Source organism: Zeugodacus cucurbitae, chromosome 3, assembly GCF_028554725.1.
Source record: "Zeugodacus cucurbitae isolate PBARC_wt_2022May chromosome 3, idZeuCucr1.2, whole genome shotgun sequence".
Taxonomy (NCBI): Eukaryota; Metazoa; Arthropoda; class Insecta; order Diptera; family Tephritidae; genus Zeugodacus; species Zeugodacus cucurbitae.
In genome coordinates, this window is record NC_071668.1 from 55,109,084 (window position 1) to 55,131,393 (window position 22,310).

The following is a 22,310-nucleotide window of genomic DNA, read 5'->3' on the forward strand; positions in this document are numbered from 1 at the left end:
TGGCCACCAAGATCGTGTGTATCACACCGTTAGATTCTTCCCTGTGGAGATATGTAAAGTCTAAAGTATATGCGGACAATCCCGCATCGACACAGGTCTTGGAGCAAAACATCTTGCGTGTCAATCGCCAGTTACTAGTCGAAATGCTCGAACGAGTCATCGAAAATTGGACTCAACGGATGGACAATCTGAGATACCAAAGATTGTTCTTTCGAATGATAATATACATTCCCCATAAAATTTTAATTTTTTGTTTTTTGTTTTCTTTAAAAAGTAGAGAAACTCGAAATGGATCACCCTTTAATATCTATTTGACCACAGAAATAAATTTATAGTTTGTATAAAAGTGATTTCTGATCGTCAACAATTTCAGTGCCTTTCAAAGCTTTTGGTTCTACTTTTCTATAGAGATGAAATCTTTACAAGGCTGTGGAAAAGATATATGATTATTCAAGCCGTACACTAGTAATTAAGTACAGCTCGATCAAAACTGAGGTTAGGTTATATGCCTTTCCTATGAAAGAAAGTAAACCATCTTAAAATCTTTTAAAACACTTATGAAAGTGGAAAAGGCAATTTTAAGAGGGCACTGATTCAAAATATATTTAAAAATCGCAGAAATTAAATTTTATTAAAAAGTAAAGCCAACAATACTCCATTTTCAAAATAATCTCTCGCAACCCACAATATGGCACCCATTATTATTACTACCCCACGTTCTTTTCGCGCTACTATTATTTTTACAGCGAGTGTTATCAGCGACACGAAATGTATGTGCAACAACATAAATTGTACGCTCTTACCCCGCCTAGTAGTTGGCAGCAGCTGTAAGCACGATTTGTTGTGGCGCTGTCATAAAATGTACATGTAACGGCAGGAGCAGCTTGACAACAACCACAGTAGCAACAACAATGCAAACAAATTAAAAAAGGCATTACTGCTACAATAATAATAATAAATGACGGAGAATGTGATTGCTAACAATGGCACTTAAAAACCGAATACACCACCCGAATAGGGGGGAGATGGAGTAACTTACGATATTTTTACACTAATAAAATAGCTGCGAAACGTGACCGGGCACTATGAACCGCTGCAAAAGGGGACGTTAAGTGATAAAATTACAAATACGCATGGTTCCATGGTGGGACATTACATTTTCTGTAAGAAATCGGTAGTTTTACAGGGTTTCGTCGGCTGTAGCACATTTTAATATCCGTTTCTTATATGCAACGGTCAAGTCTTGCTCAGAAAACCCTTCCCTAATACCTACATATTCCAAAAAATAAACTTGGTTAATAAAGTAAGGGTTAGTTTTAATTTCAAGACTGATTCCGGCAACGTTAGTCGGGGCGATCTCCCTTGGTCAAACACCGATCACCTGAACAAATCTCAAAAAGTATTCGCGTATCGACGAAGTGTTTCGATCCACCACAGGCATGGAATCCCAGAAATCATCTATGGTAATCTGGACAGGCGAATTAATCTGGAAAAGTATCGAGGTATTGACAGTTGACGTCCGTCACAAGTCTTATCCTCTCCGCTTATAGGTTCAGGTTCAGGTTCAGGTTCAAACATTTACAATTGAGGCAAGTAGTTATGAGAACCGCTTGTATTCCTTTATAGGTCAGGAGGATCTCACAGTCGAGGAAGTGATGGTTGTTGAACAGCGCATACCGAGCTCACACGAAGCCACTTAGTTTAGTCAAACCATCCCATTCTGATGATATGGGAGTCATAGTGGCCTTTGTCTAGTCCTTTTAGTTCTCATTCTGATGATATGGGAGCCATAAAGGCCTTTTTTGATCTAATCACACTCTAATCAGTACATATTACTATTGTTACAATTGAATTTATAGCGTATCTTACTTCAGCATAGAGCTTTGTTTTGATTGGCTTCATAATGTTTCTAAATGTTGGCTGGAATCTTTGACAAGAGAAGAAACCTTACAAATATTCGACATCAAAAAGGGTCCGGTGATCCGAAGAACAAGTTGCAAAGGAAACTGCAATATAGTTTTCTTTGAGAAAACTATGCGAAAAATTTTCGCTTCAAAGAGCTTTACAACTTCAAAAAATCACCACTTACCTAAGATTCTGACGACGTCAGCCACGAAACAAATCGGAGAATCACTCAACAGGTGCTAACACGGGCTCAGTAGGCCTTCTCTCGCAAAACCAAAGTAACGCTCCATAAGTCACTCACCATACCCGCCTTGATGGTGCGGAAGCATGAATGTTTACCCAAAAAGACGAGCACACCTTAGAAGCGTTCGAGAGAAAGTCCTCCGAAGGATTTATGGCCCAACACGCGTGGGCATAGGTGAGTACCGGATTCGATTGGTTGGTTTCGGTAAGTTTCCTAAATTATACACAAATTTTCAGGGATAACATCAGTAATCCCAGTAATGAGATCCATTGACGCACTGGTCTTTGAAGTAAAACATTGAAAAGGTCACATATTTTTGGATGAAGCGAATCTTCAGAACATTGTATAAACTTGTTTTAAATCTTACACTCTCTCACAAATTCAAGAATTTAACAAAACGGGCGAAAACTTCCCGAGAAAATTTAGTGTTTTAAGGTCAAAATGTTCCCCGGTAATTATTTGATGGAACATTTTTGTATAAGACCGTCATTTGAAAAAAAAAAATTAGGTACCACAAAGTTCAAAACTGATAATATTAACATTTAAATTAATTTTACGCATATTTTCGTCACCCACTGTATGTCCATATACAACAAAATACATTTTTATGTGAAAATTATTATAGGGTCATGAATGCGCAATAAAATCTCGCAACTCTGTAAAATAACTCACGGTCATGTTGACATAAGCGCATACACCCCCGAACAACTACTATAAAAAGTGAACCGGGGGAAAATATTTAAAAGTTCAAAAAATACAAAAAAGAATTCTGCAAAAACTTCGGGCAATGCAGAGAACATGTTTGACATGTGTCGAAACAATAATGGAGTAGGGTGAAGGTGGAAATCAAAGTAAGTAGTTGTAAGTATGGGAATGTGTATGTTAGGTTTGAGCACTTGAGAAAGCGCACTGACATTACATAGTGGCGCCATCACACTTAAATTACGTCGTCATCGTTGTCCACTGAAGGGCATTCACTGAAATGGCGTAAGTCATTTAAGAGTATGTGAGTATACTCATATATTTGTTTAGAGCCAGCTGTATAAGCATCAAATACACATAAGGAGAAGATAAAAAAATGCTTTGCTGTTTCCTTTTTGTATTTCTACTCGCATGTCTTCACATGGCGAACTCTTACTTTTCTTGAAGCACCAAGTGGTCTCTGACCTCGTAGCCACGAACAACAAGTTAACTGTGCAGTCGCCGCCATCAGTGCAACGAAGTCAGACGCAGCGGGAGCCATTATGTGTTGACAACAACAAACATATATAATATACAGTTATATATAAATACATATATATATGGAAATGCGGACGGGGCCACGATTCGCAATGAATGATCACCAAAGTAAAATTATACACGAGGCCAATACATGCACAGAAGCGCAAGCAGAGAGAGAGTGAGCAGAAACAAACACTGCAAAAATTACAGTGGGTATATATAAATTTATATATGATTTTGATAAATTTGTTTAATTAAAATCAATTTCGCACTCGTTTATGGCGAAAAGAGTTCAATGATAACCGCATGACTTGTACCCCTGAAGCCTACGTATACCTCGTTGTTATTGTTCCATATTTTGCTTTGCTTTCTCATATGTTCTAGTTATAGGTTTTAAAGCGTGGGTCCATAAGTAGTACTTACTGATATGGAACTAAACAACCGAAAGTTCTAGGAGAAAACGATTTAGATTTCAATTAGTTTGAATTAGATGAAAGATATCCTAACTTTGCTACTACCCAAGCTCATGTCACCCGTAGACATTCGGGAAATACGATAACAGTTATAAGGTCTATACACGGCTCTATTGGCCCTAAATGTACAACATGCCTCGTTCTTCAAAGTATACTCAAACTATAGTTATGAGCAAAGAGATGAGTTGGATAAAGACAAGGTGAACAAAGATTCAGAGACAAGTATCTATACAGACGGATCAAAACTATACAAACGAGTGCATTGTCTTCCAAGCGGAGATTGCAGCAATTAAAAAAGCCTTCTCGTTCTGTCAAGAAGCCGCCAAGCGGCTTTAAAATCACTAAAGTTTCTTAGAATATCATCGAAGATAGAAAAATAATGCTTGGAGCTATTGTGACACTAACACCATATTTCACGATAAACCTGCAATGGGTTCCAGAAAGTATTGATATTCCTGGAAACAGCAGATGAGCTAGCCTGACTGGGCATCGTACAGTTAGATGGTAATAAAGAGAAAATTTACATACATCTGGCTACGTTCGGATGCTTAAACGATACACATTATGTATATATAGCTGAATCTCGGTTGAAGCAATCATCAAATAGCAGACACACGTGGCCTAAGTGAAATGAGAGCCGCACATGTCGACTATTGAAAGAATCTTAGTAGGGGTGTTAACAGTTCATTGTTTGATAGAGAGACATGCCAGCAAACTGAGGATACCTTTGAATGATTATTGCAGAAACTATCAATAAGTATAAGAAGAAACTATAATACAACTTCTTCGGATGTAAGGCGTTGTATAGGAAAAGTATCGCAACTATCGGACACATCAGACTATTTGAATAATTTAAGTTTATCAAGACCACATGGTGGTTCAGAGCGGACTTAATAATGTAAGGGATTCCAGTCCCGATGGTGCCACAATGGACCACCCAAAGGCCTATATGTGTCGACAGACCTAACCTATGAGTAAATTGCATTATCGATAATTTCATATTTTCAATGTTATCTTCTTCTTCGGAACTACAACCGTGGAACAGTCTGGATAGAGATCACAAAACTTCGGTAGTTGCCTCTTGTCCGACGCTTTCGCATTCCCTATATTGGCATTACATTTTTAAGAGGGAGGTCCAAAACCCAGCGACACAACCCCAGCTGGGGGGAAGGTTTTTTCACAAGCCAGACGCCTACTGGAATTTGCGTCTCCTGTAGGACATCCGCTGCAACCTCGTTGTGCCTTTAAACCGATTACCTCGGAGAGGCACCCTCACTCTTAGCCTTGACTATGAGCACCTCAGTTTCTCAGGTTGCCCATTTCTTTAGACTTTCTGAAACTCATCGTAAAAAATGTTTTCGTAAAACTTTTTCGTTCAATGTGTTATTGCCATCTTATTATGTTTTATATATTATTATACATATTGTTTACTTATTTGTTTTGGGAGAGCATGGAAGTGAAGAACGGAATCCGGGCCAATTTTGATCAAATAGACTGCCCGCTGCGTCAATATTTATTATGCTCCACTTATGTAGACCTATTTTTTCATTTCCAAAATTCTATAAAGAAATGACAAACCAAATCAATAGCAGCGCACGCTGAGTAATTGCCTCATGCACACAGCGGGTGCGCTTTGAGGTTAGGAGTAATTTATATCCGCGTTATGCCACGCTACATATACGATTGAAAGCTTATTAAGCAGGGACAGTAGTTGTTGTTTTGTCAGCTATACAATTGAGAGGGTTGGTAAGGGATAAACAAGGAAGCACTTAGAAACGAAGACCGATTTGATAGGTTGAAGACACCACCTGCCTTTTGTCGCTACTAGGTTTAGGTGTAATTTTGTATTATTAAAGCGTGCAACAAGCCACGGAAACGTCACTTCAACTGCCATGAAAATTATAGTGTTTTATTATGATATAAAAAAGTGGCCACTCTTGCGCACTCTGCAAGTCTTTAAATATCAGCCTTACTGGCAGAGCTTAGTTAAAAAATGATAATTGCATTAATTGATGACAGCAAATTACAGTCACGACTCCGTGGCAGACAGGGCAAGTAGACATTATTGTTGCTTTCGCTTTGTCGTGTCGTCAACAGCAGGCGCTGACAGTTGAAACAGACAGACAGAGAAAGAGCAAGACAAATGGACAGGCGGATGGGCTGATAGGCGGACAAACGGATGCCGGGTACTTAGTTAGGGCAAAACTCAAAGAACATATTAAAATGTCAACGACACTTGGTGTGTGACAACAACTTGCATGTTGCAAATGCCGTGTGACACATGTAGCAGGAACAACATGAACAACTTGTGACACAGGCGTTGGACTCATGTCGTCGCACCGATGATTCGTCAAATGCATACATTAGATACGTTCATACATATTCATTCATAAGCTAGTAAGCATATGGAACATTCTTTGTCAACTTGTATGGAGTAAATGACAAAATAATTTAGCTTAATGGAATTGTGAACTCATAGACATTAGTTTAGTATATTTTCAGCTCTTGGTAAGCCTTTAATAAGGTTTTGGTAAGAACTCCCTTTCCTGGTTGAAGATCTTTTAAACTGTTTTGACTTTGAGGAAGGAGTGGGAGATGAGAGGGCGGTTTTAAGTCCCATACCACTATAACTCAGATGATTGTGGATCCAGACACTGTCCGACAAAAATCTTTCGGCAGACAATGAACCCACTGAGTCTTTTTCTGGCAGAAAAATGGACAACCTTAACATTAAGATACGAGCCGTAACAGAAGGAAGTCAGAGAGCAGCTCGACCGGTCAGTACGCGGCTCAGTTGCTGTTCAGCAATTTCTCAGTGCAGAAAAACAATATTTTCGACGCTGTTCATCTCTCAATACTGCATTTTACACGTAATACTCTGTAAAACGGTGTAGAAACAATTTTCTGGCACATCATAATCTAGAAGACAAGCAGAACAATTGGAATTTTTACTAAGCTGTAGTGATTACTCATCATACGGATAAGTTGCCGCACACATCAACTATTCAAGGAGAAGAAGAGAGTAGCACGATCTTATAAAGATGAATACTTCATAAGTTTAGCTGACTTGCAGCAACTCGAGCTCATTACTTGGACGCAGCTCTGTGGGATGGAGTCATGTGTAGAAGTTCCCGCAAGTGAAAAAAGTTTCTGACTGACTGACTGACTGGCGGTTTTAGACCAAGTATCCTGTGGATAGCCAACAAAAAGCCGTTTGGAGGCGAGCTAAAATGAGGAGGCAAGCCCTGTTATTGTGCGTAGCCCTGTAATCATCCAATGAAAGATCAAACATAGCCCCGGATGAGAAACCTCACTTCTGATAAAGTCGTCTCTCGAAGAATTAAAACTCCAGACACTACAAATCGTTCATCATTTCCCTCCTGCTTTATAGTGCAGAAGTGTGGACGACATCAGGTGAAACGACAGTAGAAGTTTTCGAGAGAAAGATTGTGCGGAAGATTTATAGACCTTTAAACATTGGCACGGCAAATATCGCAGACGATGGAACGATGAGCTGTACAAGTTATACGACGACATAGACATAGTTAAGCGTATAAAAAACACCGACTACGCTGGCTAGGTCAAGTTGTCCGAATGGAATGACGTACCGTTGGAAAGAACAAGTGAAAAGCGACAAATATATACACATACATACATATATTTTTACACAAATCAAATTGTTCCTTCAAAACAAACTACTGACGAATGAAGAATGCATGCTTTCGAATTATTTATGGTTTATAATTATTACTAATAATAATACTAAACAATTCCGACAATTCAGAATAGATTGTCAGAGCATAGTTCAGCTTGACCAACAGTCAGCCTGTTAGTCAGTCAGTCAGCTTGACAAAAGAATGTCTCACATACCTAAACATATTTAAATGCAACCACAATTGTTCCATATCTCTATCACGCACCAATGCAACTGAACTGTGTTGGCACATATTACATGTGAGAGAGGTTTACTGAACAGCTCAGAACGGCAACAGCAATTTCAACAAACATAACGATAGTTTCAATAGTGATGACAATAATATCAGTAAACAATAAATATGTTGTCTCTACAAAATTATTTCTTATCCTTATGGATTGAGAGGGAACCTCATAAGCAGTTGTCAATAACGATAACTCATCTAGCTTCCTCGGCATTGTCAACAACTATTTCAAAGTACTCACATATATATACATTAAGCTATAATACTATTGCGACCTACTACTTATGTTAAGACCCTCTAGGAAAAGTCGAAGATAGTTCAGAAACAAAGAAAATTACATCGAAATTTATATCCATTAATAATAAGTAGCCCAATAGACACTATGTGTTGTTGTAGGCGAAAAATTCACTCTCCACTACCGATCATGATTTCGCGTAAGTCATGTGGAGGGCCAGCAATTTGCAAAAGTTGGGTCTACGTAACCAAAATGGACACATTTCTATCCAGCTAAGGATTCCCAAATCGGTATGACGACATGAAGTCAGTTATTAATTGTTCTTTGAGTTTTTGCGTAGACTGATATCCCAAAGAAACTAATGAAGGAATATCTTAACACAAAAAAAGGTCTTATGAGCTCACTTATCTGAGGTCGTCTTAACTTTACGTTAGAACTGTGTTCTCATTAAAAATAAGAATGTGTATTATAAATTCTGAAATCATTGAATGTTTCGATTAAATTAGATGAGATTAATTGGTACCGAACTTTGAAACTATACGGTTTTAACATTCGCCGAATTATATTATTGATAAGTAGGACTGTTAGAGATCTGAAAGACGGGGAAATAGAAGTAACAGAGGAAATGATAAGAGGATGGTAAGTCGTTCTTTTTAAGTCCAGCAGTATCGGAAGTATTTTAGACGTGTTGACCAGAATTGGCTTCGTCAATAGATAATAGGTCTAGTTCACGAAGTTCTCCGGCATAATAACACCATTTTTAAAACACTTCCCATGATTTTTGGCCGATGCCGATGCCAAGAACGATTAATAGTTCGAACACTAGACTTTCAGGGTCCTGCAGGGGAGGTGGGTCCACGCGCCCGAATATAGACGATATGCATCGAAAATCTAATTAAAATGTATAAGTTGTCAACTAGCTCAATCTGAAGCCCTTGATTTGATTACTTACAACTTTTTACTCTTATAAGTGCGTGGCTTTTCCGTTCCGCTTTTGTAGTGATTATTTTACCGTCAAAACTTTACACTTTAATTCACTGCAATATTTCTACAATGTAGAACCATGGCAGCATCTTGTAATAGACAACTGCAATTTTCGGGTTCCCAACTGACTAGCATTGTACACAATAAGCAATTATTTGAGCTGTCATGCAACAATCTTGTAAACCCGCCCCCAAACACCGCCCTTCACTCACTCAGACGGTAATATTACTTAAACTCCTTGCATGCCACTATACGAAATATATAACGGTATATGCTATAATACAAAAGAATAATTAAATCCAACAGAAATTTACTACTTAAACCATTGGACATACATCCGTTTGCGGGCGCCATACTCATCGTCATCTTTAGCTTTGGCTTACAAGCGTTCGAGTGTTTTATTTACGACTACAAAGCAAAGCTGGAGACAAGAAAGCCGAAATCCCTACACCCAAGAGCATAAACTACGTCAAGGGGATTTTAGTTTAAAGCAAAAATTTATATATTAAAACTCATGGTTGCAACTCGTTCATTCATCTCCAACGATCTTCGCTACACCCTCCCACCCAATAAGTTCTCCGTTCCCGTCTGTCAGTTTGTCGGATTTTTCAATGTAGTTTATCTTTGGTGAGCTGCTTGGCGGGAATAAGCAAAACGAAAGTAATAAAAAAGTCGACACGAAGCAGGCGAATAAATAGAACTGCAAGAAATCCCCAAAATCTCATTGCTGGTGTCATTGTTTTCTGCCATCAAAGTAGGGAGCGCATTAATACTTACACATAGTAGCGACCACATTGCACTAGCAAACAAAGTATGAAACGGCGAATAACGAAGAAAAGCGAATAATATAAAAAGCGCAAAATTCCCGGCATTCCAGGAATCAGACCGACAGTCCGGCAGTCAGCCTGTCAGGCAGTCAGTCGAATTCAAGCTGCAACAAGTAAAGGGTGGTTCTTCTTGATGTGTTTGTAAGGGAATCTTGACAAGAAATTGATGTTGTATGCCTTCCAACTCAGATTCGTTGTAGACTCCACCAGACAGTAATAAGATGCGTTAACATGATGATGTTAAGATGCTAAGTAACAAAGATGCGTTTTTCAACTGATTTTTTTTTGTAAATAAGTGCGTGATAGTAGTCCATAATTAAGGGTTCTCGTCGATCTGACAAAACCACCGGAGTCCTAACTGTGGGTTTAATGAAGGAAGTTTGAACCGAGCTAAGGTAACAACCGCTCCGTTTCCAACTGTTTTTTTTTTTTTTTGCAAAAAAGTACACAAAACTGATTTGCACGTGGTCCACGTTAACGGTCCCCACGATCGTATGGATCGTATCGGCAAATTGGTCAAATGTAATGTTCAATTTCTTCAGAAATTGTCAAGCTCCCACCTCTTTTGCCGTCATAGTTCGTTATTGTGGAATGTCTTAGAGGTCTGATTTTAAATTAATTATTGAATAAAGAACTCTTAAGAAGACCACCGAGGCATCTGTTTCGAAATGGAGCCAGAAACTGGCACGAGGGTTTAAGATCAAGTTCGAAACCAAGCGAGGTAGAAAATTAATGAAATATTGGTCAACGAATAACTGGAATCGTTTTAAGATTATGTTTAAATTTCAATACAAGAAATTACTTGCTGGAGCACCCTGTAAAGGCTAGTCTTATCAGAGCGACCAGGCAGACCAGTAGTTGATGCCACAAGCACTTCTGGCAGTCACCGACTGCACTGTGGCGTCCATACGAATTAACGGTACGTTGGTACAATGCGCGTGCATCACTGATATCGAGACGAAAACAAAGAAAAATATTGTATATACAATAACATGGCAGCACATCCGGTAAAGACAACGGATATGAATATCCCTTGAAGCCATCAGACAGCGCAAATGAGCGTATAGTTATTGAGATGAAAATTGCAAAATGAACAGCACAACTCCAGGAGAGCAAAAACAACATAGCCAGAAACAAAAGAAAATACAAAAAAAAAATTATATAACAACAACAAAAATATAAAGAACAAAAGCAAAACAAAAACACTTCAACTAAAACAACAAAAACACAGAAAAACGGCAAAAACAAAGCATAGACATACAAAATCGGATATGATTGGACAACGTAACGGCACGAAACAAAAGCGTAAAAAGTTCACAACAACAAAAACAAACAAACAGTGTATTAAAATATCGACTCGGTTATACAGCAAAGTCTTTTTACACACTCGCGGCAGTAGTAGTAAAATGTTACGTATACGCCGTGTACATTACAAAAGCTAAATGGCAGCCGCAAAACAACAAAAAACTCATTCAAATGGCAGTTATTGCGCAGTTTTTGTGTTCGCTCTTTATGGTGGCAAAAAAGAAAAATTTGCTGCGTTTCATTTGCGGTCGAAGTTGTTGGGAGTTGATGGGTCCGCCGCATAGTGATGTGGGACATGTACTCAAATGGTAATTACTGTTGTACTTCAATGTATTTGCAAGCGAGCGCTTTAAAAAATTAAATCATTTATTTAAAAGAAATAGTAATTATGCAAATTACTCTGAACTACACACTTTTTATTATTTCATATTTTCTTTATTTCACATTATAATTCTTATTGAAAAAACAACTCAGTAATTATTGCCGTTATCATTCATAGAGTTCAATTCAACAATTGCCTGCGGCGCATTTAACCGGCCACACAACTATTAAGCGGAGATTGCACAATGAACCACGAAATGCTAATCTTCTTCTTCTTGGCTGGCGTAGACACCGCTTACGCGGTTATAGCCGAGTCCACAACAGCGCGCCACGTATCCCTCCTTCTGGCAGTTTGGCGCCAACTGGTTATACCAAGCGATGCCAGGTCCCTCTCCACCTGGTCCTTCCATCGGAGTGGAGGTCTCCCTCTTCCTCGGCTTCCATCAGCGGGTACTGCATCGAATACTTTCAGAGCTGGAGCACTTTCATCCATTCGAACAACATGACCTAGCCAGCGTAGCCGCTGTTTTTTATTCGCTGGACTATGTCTATGTCGTCGAATAACACATACAGCTCATTATATTGCTGTTAATGCTGGTTCCCAGATAGACGAAATTATCTACAACTTCAAAGTTATGACTGTCAACAGTGACGTGGGAGCCAAGACGCGAATGCGCTGACTGTTTGTTTGACGACAGGAGATATTTCGTCTTGTCCTCGTTCACCACCAGACCCATACGCTTCGCTTCCTTATCCAGTCTGGAAAAAGCAGAACTAACGGCGCGCGTGTTGTTTCCAACGATATCGATATCATCGGCGTACGCCAGTAGCAGTACACTCTTATAGAAGATTGTACCTTCTCTATTTAGCTCTGTAGCTCGTATTATTTTCTCCAGCATCAGGTTAAAGAAATCACGCGAGAGTGAGTCGCCTTGTCTGAAACCTCGTCTGGTATCGAACGGCTCGGAGAGGTCCTTCCCGATCCTGACGGAGCTTTGGTGTTGCTCAACGTCAGCTTACGCAGCCGTATTAGTTTTGCGTTTTTGCGGCAGCTCCTTTTCGTGATGTCGAAAGTAGCTTTAAAGTCGACAAAGAGATGGTGTGTGTCCAAAATTTGGAGCATGGTGAATATCTGGTCTGTTGTTGATTTTCCAGGTCTAAAGCCACACTGATAAGGTCCAATCAGTTTGTTGACGGTGGGTCTTAGCCTTTATTAGCCTTTCACACAGTACGCTCGACAGAATCTTATACGTGATGTTGAGGAGGCTTATCTCACGGTAGTTGGCGCAAATTGTGGGGTCTCCCTTTTTGTGTATTGGGCAGAGTACACTGAGATTCCAATCGTCAGGCATGCTTTCTTCCGACCATATTCTGCAAAGAAGCTGATGCATGCACCTTATCAGCTCTTCGCCGCCGTATTTGAATAGCTCGGCCGGTAGTCCATCGGCCCCCGCCGCCTTATTGTTCTTCAAGCGGGTAATTGCTATTCGAATTTCTTCACGGTCGGGCAATGGAACATCTGCTCCATCGTCGTCGATTGGGGGATCGGGTTCGCCATCTCCTGGTGTTGTACTTTCACTGCCATTCAGCAGGCTGGAGAAGAGTTCCCTCCACAAACTCTTGACGCGAAGCTCCTTGCAGAAGATTTCTCCTCCAACTTTCCCTCTGAACTTAGGATTGCAGACAGAGAAGAAGCTGCGAGGATTAGGCTCCGCAACACAGTAATCCAGGGAAGCAGTTCAAGTGATCGAATATATCTTCGATCGATAATTTTAAATAACTTTTCAAAAATATTAAATTAAAAATTTCAACTGAAAATAGTTCTCCAGAGGCCTAAACAGTATGACTGGCCAGAGACTATCAGATCCACTCTTATTGTCTAAGTTTTTAAAGCAGATTTCAACTGCTTTATCTGAGTATCGTTATGTGATAAACGAGGTGTCATTACGAACCTTTTTAAGAAGTATCTATATTAATGTTTACAAAAATTTTGACATTAAATACCGGAAATTATTGAATAAATCACGATCTTAATAGCTTAGTTGAACAGGGTCAAACAGAGAGATATTCCATCATACCAGTTACTCAAATTCAACATTGTAAATAATATAGTAACAATTGGGTAGTGTGGAGTTTTTAAATTTCTGAAATCACATAAAAGTTTTTCATTCCTTTTTGAGCTTGAGTTGTGTGTGCATGTAACACAACTCATGTGGCCATGAACTTACCGCCAAAGCCACAGGCAAAATTTACTAAACCCTAAGTTTATTGCTATTTGTTTACAGATTGAACAATGAGAAATCGATTTTCGAGACTAACTTCCGGTGATCTTTTTTGTTATGGCGAAAAGAGTACGGAGACAACTCGGCATAGCCGGCAGACGTCTGCCGACGGCACGTATATACAACATGTCAACGGCCCAACAAAACGCAATAAAAATACAGTTATTTTGTTATAACAACCATAACAAAAACGGGAAGACTGAACGGCACTGAGGCAATATAAAAAAGGTCAGAGGAGTTGGACGCTGAGACAGACAGCGATGGGCATGTGAATGAGAGTAGGCGCGCTGTGATTTCAGTTGAGGCTGTGGATATTGGAAATTCATAAGCTCAAATTGAAAGCTTGAAACTGTGGTAAGCTAATAAGAAGTATTGAGAAACCGGAGCGCAGACAAAGGTTTGCGGGTACACATAGTGGACCACGAATGGCACTGCAAAAATACCCGCTGGCCATTCTTAAGTATCCCAACTGGCGTTACAGCAAATACTGGAGCTTTACAGGCTGTAGAACTGTTGCGGAAAACACAGAACGGTAACCGCAGTGCCAATGCAAGTTGAGCCAGCGAAAGAGCACGACGCGGCGGCCCAATGTGTACCAATGCAATGGATATGCAGCACGCGGCAATGCCAACAACATGTACGAATCACGCACAGGCGCGGCGCAACAAGGCAAGGGACGATGTAAAAGTGCGCCTGGAGACCGCCAAGCAGGCGAGGTAAGAATCTACTAGCAAATGAGTTGCAGTAGCCGTATGCATGTCACGCGAACGCCAGCGGCGACTGTGAGCTAGTTGAAAATAGCATGGCGCGGAGAGAGGAATCGAGGCGCAGAGTGCTTATTATAAATTGCACTGGTTTTTACAGAGACGCGCGGCCGCTTACATATTTTCCGGGTTTGGCGATGACGTGACGGGGTCGCGACGGCAGGCGAAAACGTAGAAAACTTGCTGTGAACGAGTAAATAGTAAAAGTTTTGCCAACGCTAACTGAACTGGCACGCCAGCAGGCAAAACTGGAATGGTGGCAAATAAATGCGCACGAGAATGCATAGAAATGAAAAACTGAACGAGCTGAGAAAATGCGAAAATGTGCAAATGTGAAGAGGCGAAAATGGGTAATACACAGAATAAGAAAAAATAACGGACACCCAGCTGATGTGCAGCGCTTAGATGGCGGTATGAGTGGGTGAAAATAGTTTGCCAGCTTTTTATTTGGTAAGAAGAGCGACTCAGCCGGCTGAAGTGGTGCACGCCGCGCTGTTGACGTTGAAAAGGTCTTTATCCTTTTGCCAATTGTGCAGACATACACACATTTATATATATGTATATATATTTGTGGCAAACGTAACGCGTGCGTCTGTCTGAGTGCCTACATTTAGATTTTAATATTATTTTTTCATTTGGCATTTTCGTCCACATCGCCTCCACCATTAAGTTGCTCATATTTTCTCATTTACTTTTGCTTTTCACATTTTTGCTCCAACTATTTTTCATGCCACAAAATCATCTTTGATTTTTATTTTATTTTTCTTTGAATGAGTTGCGGTTTCCACGTAGGGGTGTCTGTATTTGTAGCATACGCCCGCATTTATTTTTCTCATTCATTTGAGTTTAGTTTTGCAGTCGATTTTTGTTGTCTTTATATTTTTTATATTCCCTTGCCGCTTTCATTGCGCTAAAACGCTGCGAGCGCAATGGATTCATTCATTCACTCCTCCGTTCATTCATTCATTCGACAAAACTTACCTCTTTCAATTCCGGAAATGTCTTTTGCGTAGCCTGAAATTAAAGCAGCAAAAGAAAAACGAGAATTAGTTAAATTAATGTTTTTTGTTGTTATGTGGTGTGTTGCGGGAGTTGTGGCCGCGTGCGCAAATTTCCGCAACACCTCTCGCAATCATTAATTATAGAAAAATACCATTATATATTATCTAATAGAGAAATAAAAGTTGGGTTGCGCGGTTTGGTAAGCGGAAAGACACTCTTAAATTAATTAAATCTGTGTTGGTAAAGTTTGCAATACACTTGAAATGAATTATGACCCGCCAAGTGTGGCTGCGGACTTAAGTGTAAACTTTTGCAGAGTCGATTTGACTGTGGAAACTATGTACTTGGTTATCTGTGGGAGCACTTGTGGAGAGTTCATTTAACTATGGAGCACTTTAAAATTGCGCGAATTTAATGTTAAATAATAACTATGTTACAGTGAAATCTAGAGAATTACGTATCATCGTTTAAAAAAACAACGACGACCGCTCTTCTAAGAAGACCTCAATTATTCGCGATATTTTGTGGTTTTCACATTAAAGGTGACATTTCGTTCCGGAAACTCTTCTGAGAAGTCTTTGTGGATATATAAGATATTGCAGTCGCTAGATGAAAAGATGAGCAATTTTATGTTTCTTCCTCTCAGAAACCATTCTATATTTCCTTATAGGTAAACGTATGAAAGGCCCAATCCTGGCAGAAAATGGTTGACCAAAACTACGAGAAGATCATCGCGGTCAAGGTACTAGGTTATAAAAGATATCATCTTCTTAATTCTACATCGGTTTTGGAGCAATTCTATTGATGAGGAACGGTCAAACTTTTGTTCTCGACTTCGCTAATCTATCACAGTTACAATCTAATTTATCTCTTCATTTCTGTTAGTTTGATAATTTCACATAGTATAATATAATATGACAATATGACATCTTCCGTGTTAAACCGTATAATAAATATTCTCCAATTTCATGCACCTTTACTAATATTGGACAAAACGCTGACGATCGACATAACCCTGGAATCAGTCACCAGGCATATACACCAACAAACAAAACTCTTATCTCTACCAAATACACCATATAAAGCAGTTTATGCCCTTTTATTAGATGATCAAAATCGGCAGAACGACTATCGGCGGCAGCACAATTTTCATAAAGAACCTTTGGACAATGATCGGTGGGAAAAGCGGTCTAGCTGGTACTGACTACTTGATCTCATTTTTCAATTGGGAAAACATCTCGACGAATGGATCGAAAATGGGTTATGGAGTAGGCCCCTGGATATACTGCAAGGCAGGCTTATACAAATTATTTAAATATAAATTATTACACTGTCGAATCACTGTGTATTTCAAGCGGAGGTGTTTGCTATTGGGAAAACCGCAGAGCTAGCCTCCAATACAACAGCTGGATACTCTACAGTTAATTTCTACGTGGACAGTCAAGCAGCAATCAAGGCAATAACCTCGTTTCACAGCTCGGCCAGAAGACGGTATTGCCAGGAACAAGTGGCTACACTTCAACTCGGTACCAGGCCAAGAGTAGTGTACAACTCTCAACCCGAAACTTTCGGACCACCATTGGCAAAGCCATGAATAATCTATACGATGATCTAAACAGGAGCATGCCAAGGACGGTCATAACGCTTTGGAAAAATATAACGGGTTGCAAAACGGCTAAAGCCATGTGCTAAGCGGTATACAGGAAATATCCAAAATTTCTAATGTCGCTCGATAAAAGGGACTGTAGGAGCATGGTTGGAATTCTCACTGGTCAGAAAAACCATGGAGTCTCTCTTGTGCGTTTGTCCTGCATTGTCAAGGCAAAGGCTCCAGTATTTGGGACTTCACAATAGCAGAATCTGGAAGAGGTAACGTTAGAAAAACCACATAACCTTTCAAAATTCGCCTCAAGCACAGGCATCATTGGCCTACCAGGCTAACCTAACATAAATTATTAGATGATCCAAAAGGGAGTTGAGATACAAAAGACAACTTCGGATATTCTACACTTGATCGATGTGCTTATTGAAAGCTCTTTGTCAAATTTTTTATGTTATACCGGGATTTCTGGAAACTCCCACAAATTAATTATTTTAAACCTGGGATTTCAAATATATACATAAAAAATTTTCAAGATTCCGGAGAGTGTAAAGGTACATTGATACTATGGGGATTCGCTGGATGTTCGCTGGACATTCAAGACGAGCTCGCTAACTAAAAGTAGATGGTTGTACTAACTGAAAGAGATGGTATGTGAGACAAAATATTATTTCGCAATTCTCTTTCAATTATCTCGAAGTTGTTCTACATTTTTCAAGTTGTAGCTTCAATTCAATTTCATTTCGATACCATTGCCGCAAATCAGTGTACAATTATCAAGTTACAAGCTACGGCGGCGTGAATGATACGCAGCATTTGTTTTCTTACTTCCATACGCATGCTTAGCAACAGCTAGTGATAGACAGACTACAACTGACAAACTGTGAAAGCAAATAGTTCAGTGGAAATTTTCATTTTTTACTTTGTCTCTAGCTGTTGAAAGCAGAAGCAATCAAATCAGGCGTAATAACTGCAACGATACGTGTGCTAAGAGAAGCTAAACGCAGAAGCGGGAAAAGCGTTGAAAACGCAAAATCAAAGCGGACAAAGCCAACTCCAACTGAGCGACGGCGTTGAAGAGCTGCGTTTCATGCGGCTGACTTACTCCATAATTGTTTTGCTGCGTTGTTTTGATTTGCTTTGACTACTTTACAAGCAAGATTTAGTGTTGTTGTAGAATATTTTTTACTGTTGTTGTTGTACGTTAGCTGTTATTCTCGCAACTCGCTATCTATTGCAGTTTTTCCTTTCATACCATCGTCCACCTGCCAGTCAGTCAGTCAGTCAGCCTAGTATCAGAGATATTTACTACCCTCTCCATCATCTCTTTTCCACCATATTCAACGCGATACCAACGTTTAAACTCAGCTGCGCATTTATGTATGCATTCACTGACGTTTTCAATTCGTTTGATTTTCATGCTTCAATCCACCCCTCGAAGTGCTTTGCTCACCACAAGCTATTTTGTTTGCCTCGACGCGGCGCGGCTGGCAGCACATAAACAGTTGTTAAATTAATTTTTCCACTTCCGTTTTGCATATGTACCTATGCAACGTGCAACAACATTGTGGCAGCTTGCAGGTGGGGTACATACATACTCTAACTAGGTGATTGCATATGCATAAGTTGCTTGCCTTGGTGGCTTTCCGCGCTTGGCCGCTCTCTACTACACACTCACACATACATGCATTTACTGGCAAAAATCAAGCTTGTGTGTAATCATATGTAAATAGGAAAATCCATTTAGTTGTAACGAGCAAAAAACGAGTGCTAAAAGTCGACAGCAACAACAACTAATGGCACTCTAAACACATTTGCATGTATTCATATTTCATTAAATGATCTGCCAAACGTACAAATTACTATTCAAATGACTTTGAAGTGATTTTCCAGTATCGCATTAGTGTTCTTATATTACTTTTGTTGTTGTTGTTGGGTACTTTTTGTTTTCATACCGCTTTGTCGCTTGACTGCGCTAAATGTCTAACACTCTATGCTCTATGGGTGATTCAATGAAATTTGCGCTCATTAAATCTAAAAGTATCCAAAAGTGTCTGCTGTCTCAGGAAATTAGATAAGCTGTGCGATGACACAACACACCTTCGGACGTGATAGAAGCGCAAACGTGACTTAGTAATTGTTTTTGTATCTCAGCACACGTTTGCAAAATCTTTATTTTAAACTTTATGAGACTTAGTAAGCAATAATAATAATAAGAGATTAAATATATAAATATATTATAATTATATATATGATATACGAGTATGTGCATTCCACAAAAGATACGAAGTTGTGGTTTCCCATTCTTCGCTGTAGCTTATCAGCGAATTACGCAGAATTATATTTTAAAGCAGCCGATAAGAAGTTTATAGCAACGAGTCATCAGTTAATCAGGCAGTTAATCATTTCCAAGAATTTGTAATTAAACATACTTATCTGCAAGTATGGAAATAATGAAATATCTGCTAGGCAACAACAAAAACTCGAATATTTTAGAAAATACTACGCGATAGATAATCGCAGCCTATTTTACAATTGTTAGGTGAGCTGAAGCAAGAAGCAGAAAACTTGTAAAATTATTGTAAAGGGTGATCCATCGAGGATGATCGGGGTTCCCAATTTTTTTTTAAGAAAACAAGTAAGGAAATGCTAAGTTCGGGTGCAACCGAACATTTTATACTCTCGCAATTTATTGCTATATTTTTATTAAGATCACACACAATTTGATCCATATATTCGGCATAAAGTCCAATAGAACAAGTAAGGAAGGGCTAAGTTCGGGTGTAACCGAACATTTTATACTCTCGCAATTTATTGATGTAATTTTATAAAGACAACACAATTCGACCCATATATTCGGCATAAAGTTCAATAGAATAACGAAAATCATCATAAGATTATATGCCCATTTCACATATTAACCGAATTATAAGCTATTAAGCCCTTCGTATTTTTGAAAATCCTATAATTAGATATATGAGACCTAAGGGAAGATATGACCCGATTTTAACCATTTCTGGTACAAAGACACACTATTAGAAGAAAAAGATTTCCCCTGAATTAAATTGAGTTAACTGCGAGATTTACCCGCTTTCGATGAAAAATTACCCTAAGGCACTGAGTTCTTCATATTCGATATCCGGGACATTGAAAAGTTATAGTCCGATTTCGACAAATTTTTCACAAGTGATGCCACAGATCATATACAGTATTGTGCAAATTTTATTTCGCTATCTTAATTGGTTCTTTATGAATATATAACAAAGTGAAGGAATACAAGTAAGGAAGGTCTAAGTTCGGCTGTAACCGAACATTTTATACTCTCGCAATTTATTTATTTAACTTTATTTATATTATATAATACACAATTTTACCCACATATTCGTCATATATATTGAATAAAATCCATTGAAAGTTGGAAACCATAATATTAGGTTAGAAGCACCGAGGTCCTCGTGTTCGATATATGGGGCCTTAAAAACCTATGGTCCGATTTCGGCGATTTTTAGAATGGGGCTGCCACACTATAAACATAGTATTTGTGCAAAGTTCTGCACCGATATCTTCACTATTGCTTACTTTATATATTGTAAAGTAAACGATTCGGATCGTCTTCAAAGTTCTGGTATATAGGAAGTAGGCGTGGTTGTGAAGCGATTTGGCCAATTTTCACAACATATCATTGGGATGTAAGGAAACTATTACAAACCAAGTTTCATTGAAATCGGTGGAGTAGTTCCTGAGATATGGTTTTTGACCCATAAGTGGGCGACGCCACGGCCATTTTCCATTTTTTAAAAAAAATCTGAATGCAGCTTTCATCTGCCATTTCTTATGTGACATTTAGTGTTTCCTCCGTTTTTCGTTATTGAGTTAACCCACTTTTAGTAATTTTCAACCTAACCTTTGTGGGAGGTGGGCGTGATTATGATCCGATTTCTTTCATTTTTTGACTGTATTAAGAAGTGGCTAAAAAAAACGACTGCAGAAAGTTTGGTTTACATAGCTCTATTGGTTTCCGAGATATGTACAAAAACCCTATTTGGGGGCGGGGCCACGCCCACCTCCCCAAAAAAATTACATCCAAATATGCCCCCTCAAAGTGCGATCCTTCATACCAAATTTTATTTCCATAGCTTTATTTATGGCTTAGTTATGGCACTATATGTGTTTTCGGTTTTCGCCATTTTGTGGGCGTGGCCCCTTTTAGAAAGAAACCCTCTCACGGTTCCAAGGAACATGTGTACCAAGTTTCGTCAAGATATCTTAATTTTTACTCAAGTTATCCGTTGCACGGACGGACGGAGACACAGACATTCGAATTTTTACTCGTCTCGTCACCATGATCATTTCGATATATGTATATAATCCTATATCTATTACTGCATCGAACACTTTCAGTGCTGGAGTGTTTTCGTCCATTCGGACAACATGACCTAGTCAGCGTAGCCGCTGTCTTTTTATTCGCTGAACTATGTCAATGTCGTCGTATAAATCGTCCAGCTCATCATTCCATCGTCTGCGGTATTCGCCGTTGCCAATGTTCTGAGGACCATAAATCTTGCGCAAAATTTTCCTCTCGAAAACTCCTAGTGTCGTCTCTTCTGATGTTGACATCGTCCACGCTTCTGCACCATAAAGCAGGACGGGAATGATAAGCGACTTGTAGAGTTTGATTTTGGTTCGTCGAGAGAGGACTTTACTGTTCAATTGCCTACTCAGTCCAAAGTAGCATCTGTTGGCGAGAGTGATTCTGCGTTGGATTTCCAGGCTGACATTGTTATTGCTGTTAATGCTGGTTCCCAGGTAGACGAAATTGTCTACAACTTCAAAGATATGACTGTCAACAGTGACGTGGGAGCCAAGACGCGAGTGCGCTGACTGTTTGTTTGATGACAGGAGATATTTCGTCTTGTCCTCATTCACCTCCAGACCCATTCGCTTCGCTTCTTTATCCAGATGGGAAAAAACAGAACTAACGGCGCGGTTTTTGCTTCCGATGATATCAATATCATCGGCGTATGCCATGAGCTGTACACTCTTGTAGAAGATTGTACCTTCTCTATTTAGCTCTGCAGCTCTTATAATTTTTTCCAGCATCAAGTTAAAGAAGTCGCACGTTAGTGAGTCACCTTGTCTGAAACCTCGTCTGGTATCGAACGGCTCGGAGAGATCCTTCCCAATCATGACGGAGCTTTTGGTGTTGCTC

At 39.3% G+C, this 22,310-nt stretch overlaps 1 protein-coding gene across 8 annotated transcripts in view; it reads right to left on the reverse strand.

Moving 5' to 3' along the window:
- The window catches only part of LOC105212536 (disintegrin and metalloproteinase domain-containing protein 10), a 252,636-nt gene that overhangs the window by 177,260 nt on the left and 53,066 nt on the right, over positions 1-22,310 (reverse strand). For all 8 annotated transcript variants that reach the window (XR_008470304.1, XR_008470303.1, XR_008470301.1 and 5 more), the window contains one exon: positions 15,481-15,513. Coding sequence is in view for 2 of the 8 variants with exons in the window: in XM_054226837.1 (XP_054082812.1) it covers positions 15,481-15,513 (33 nt within the window). In the remaining 6 variants the exon portion in view is untranslated. The remainder of the gene's footprint in view (positions 1-15,480; positions 15,514-22,310) is intronic.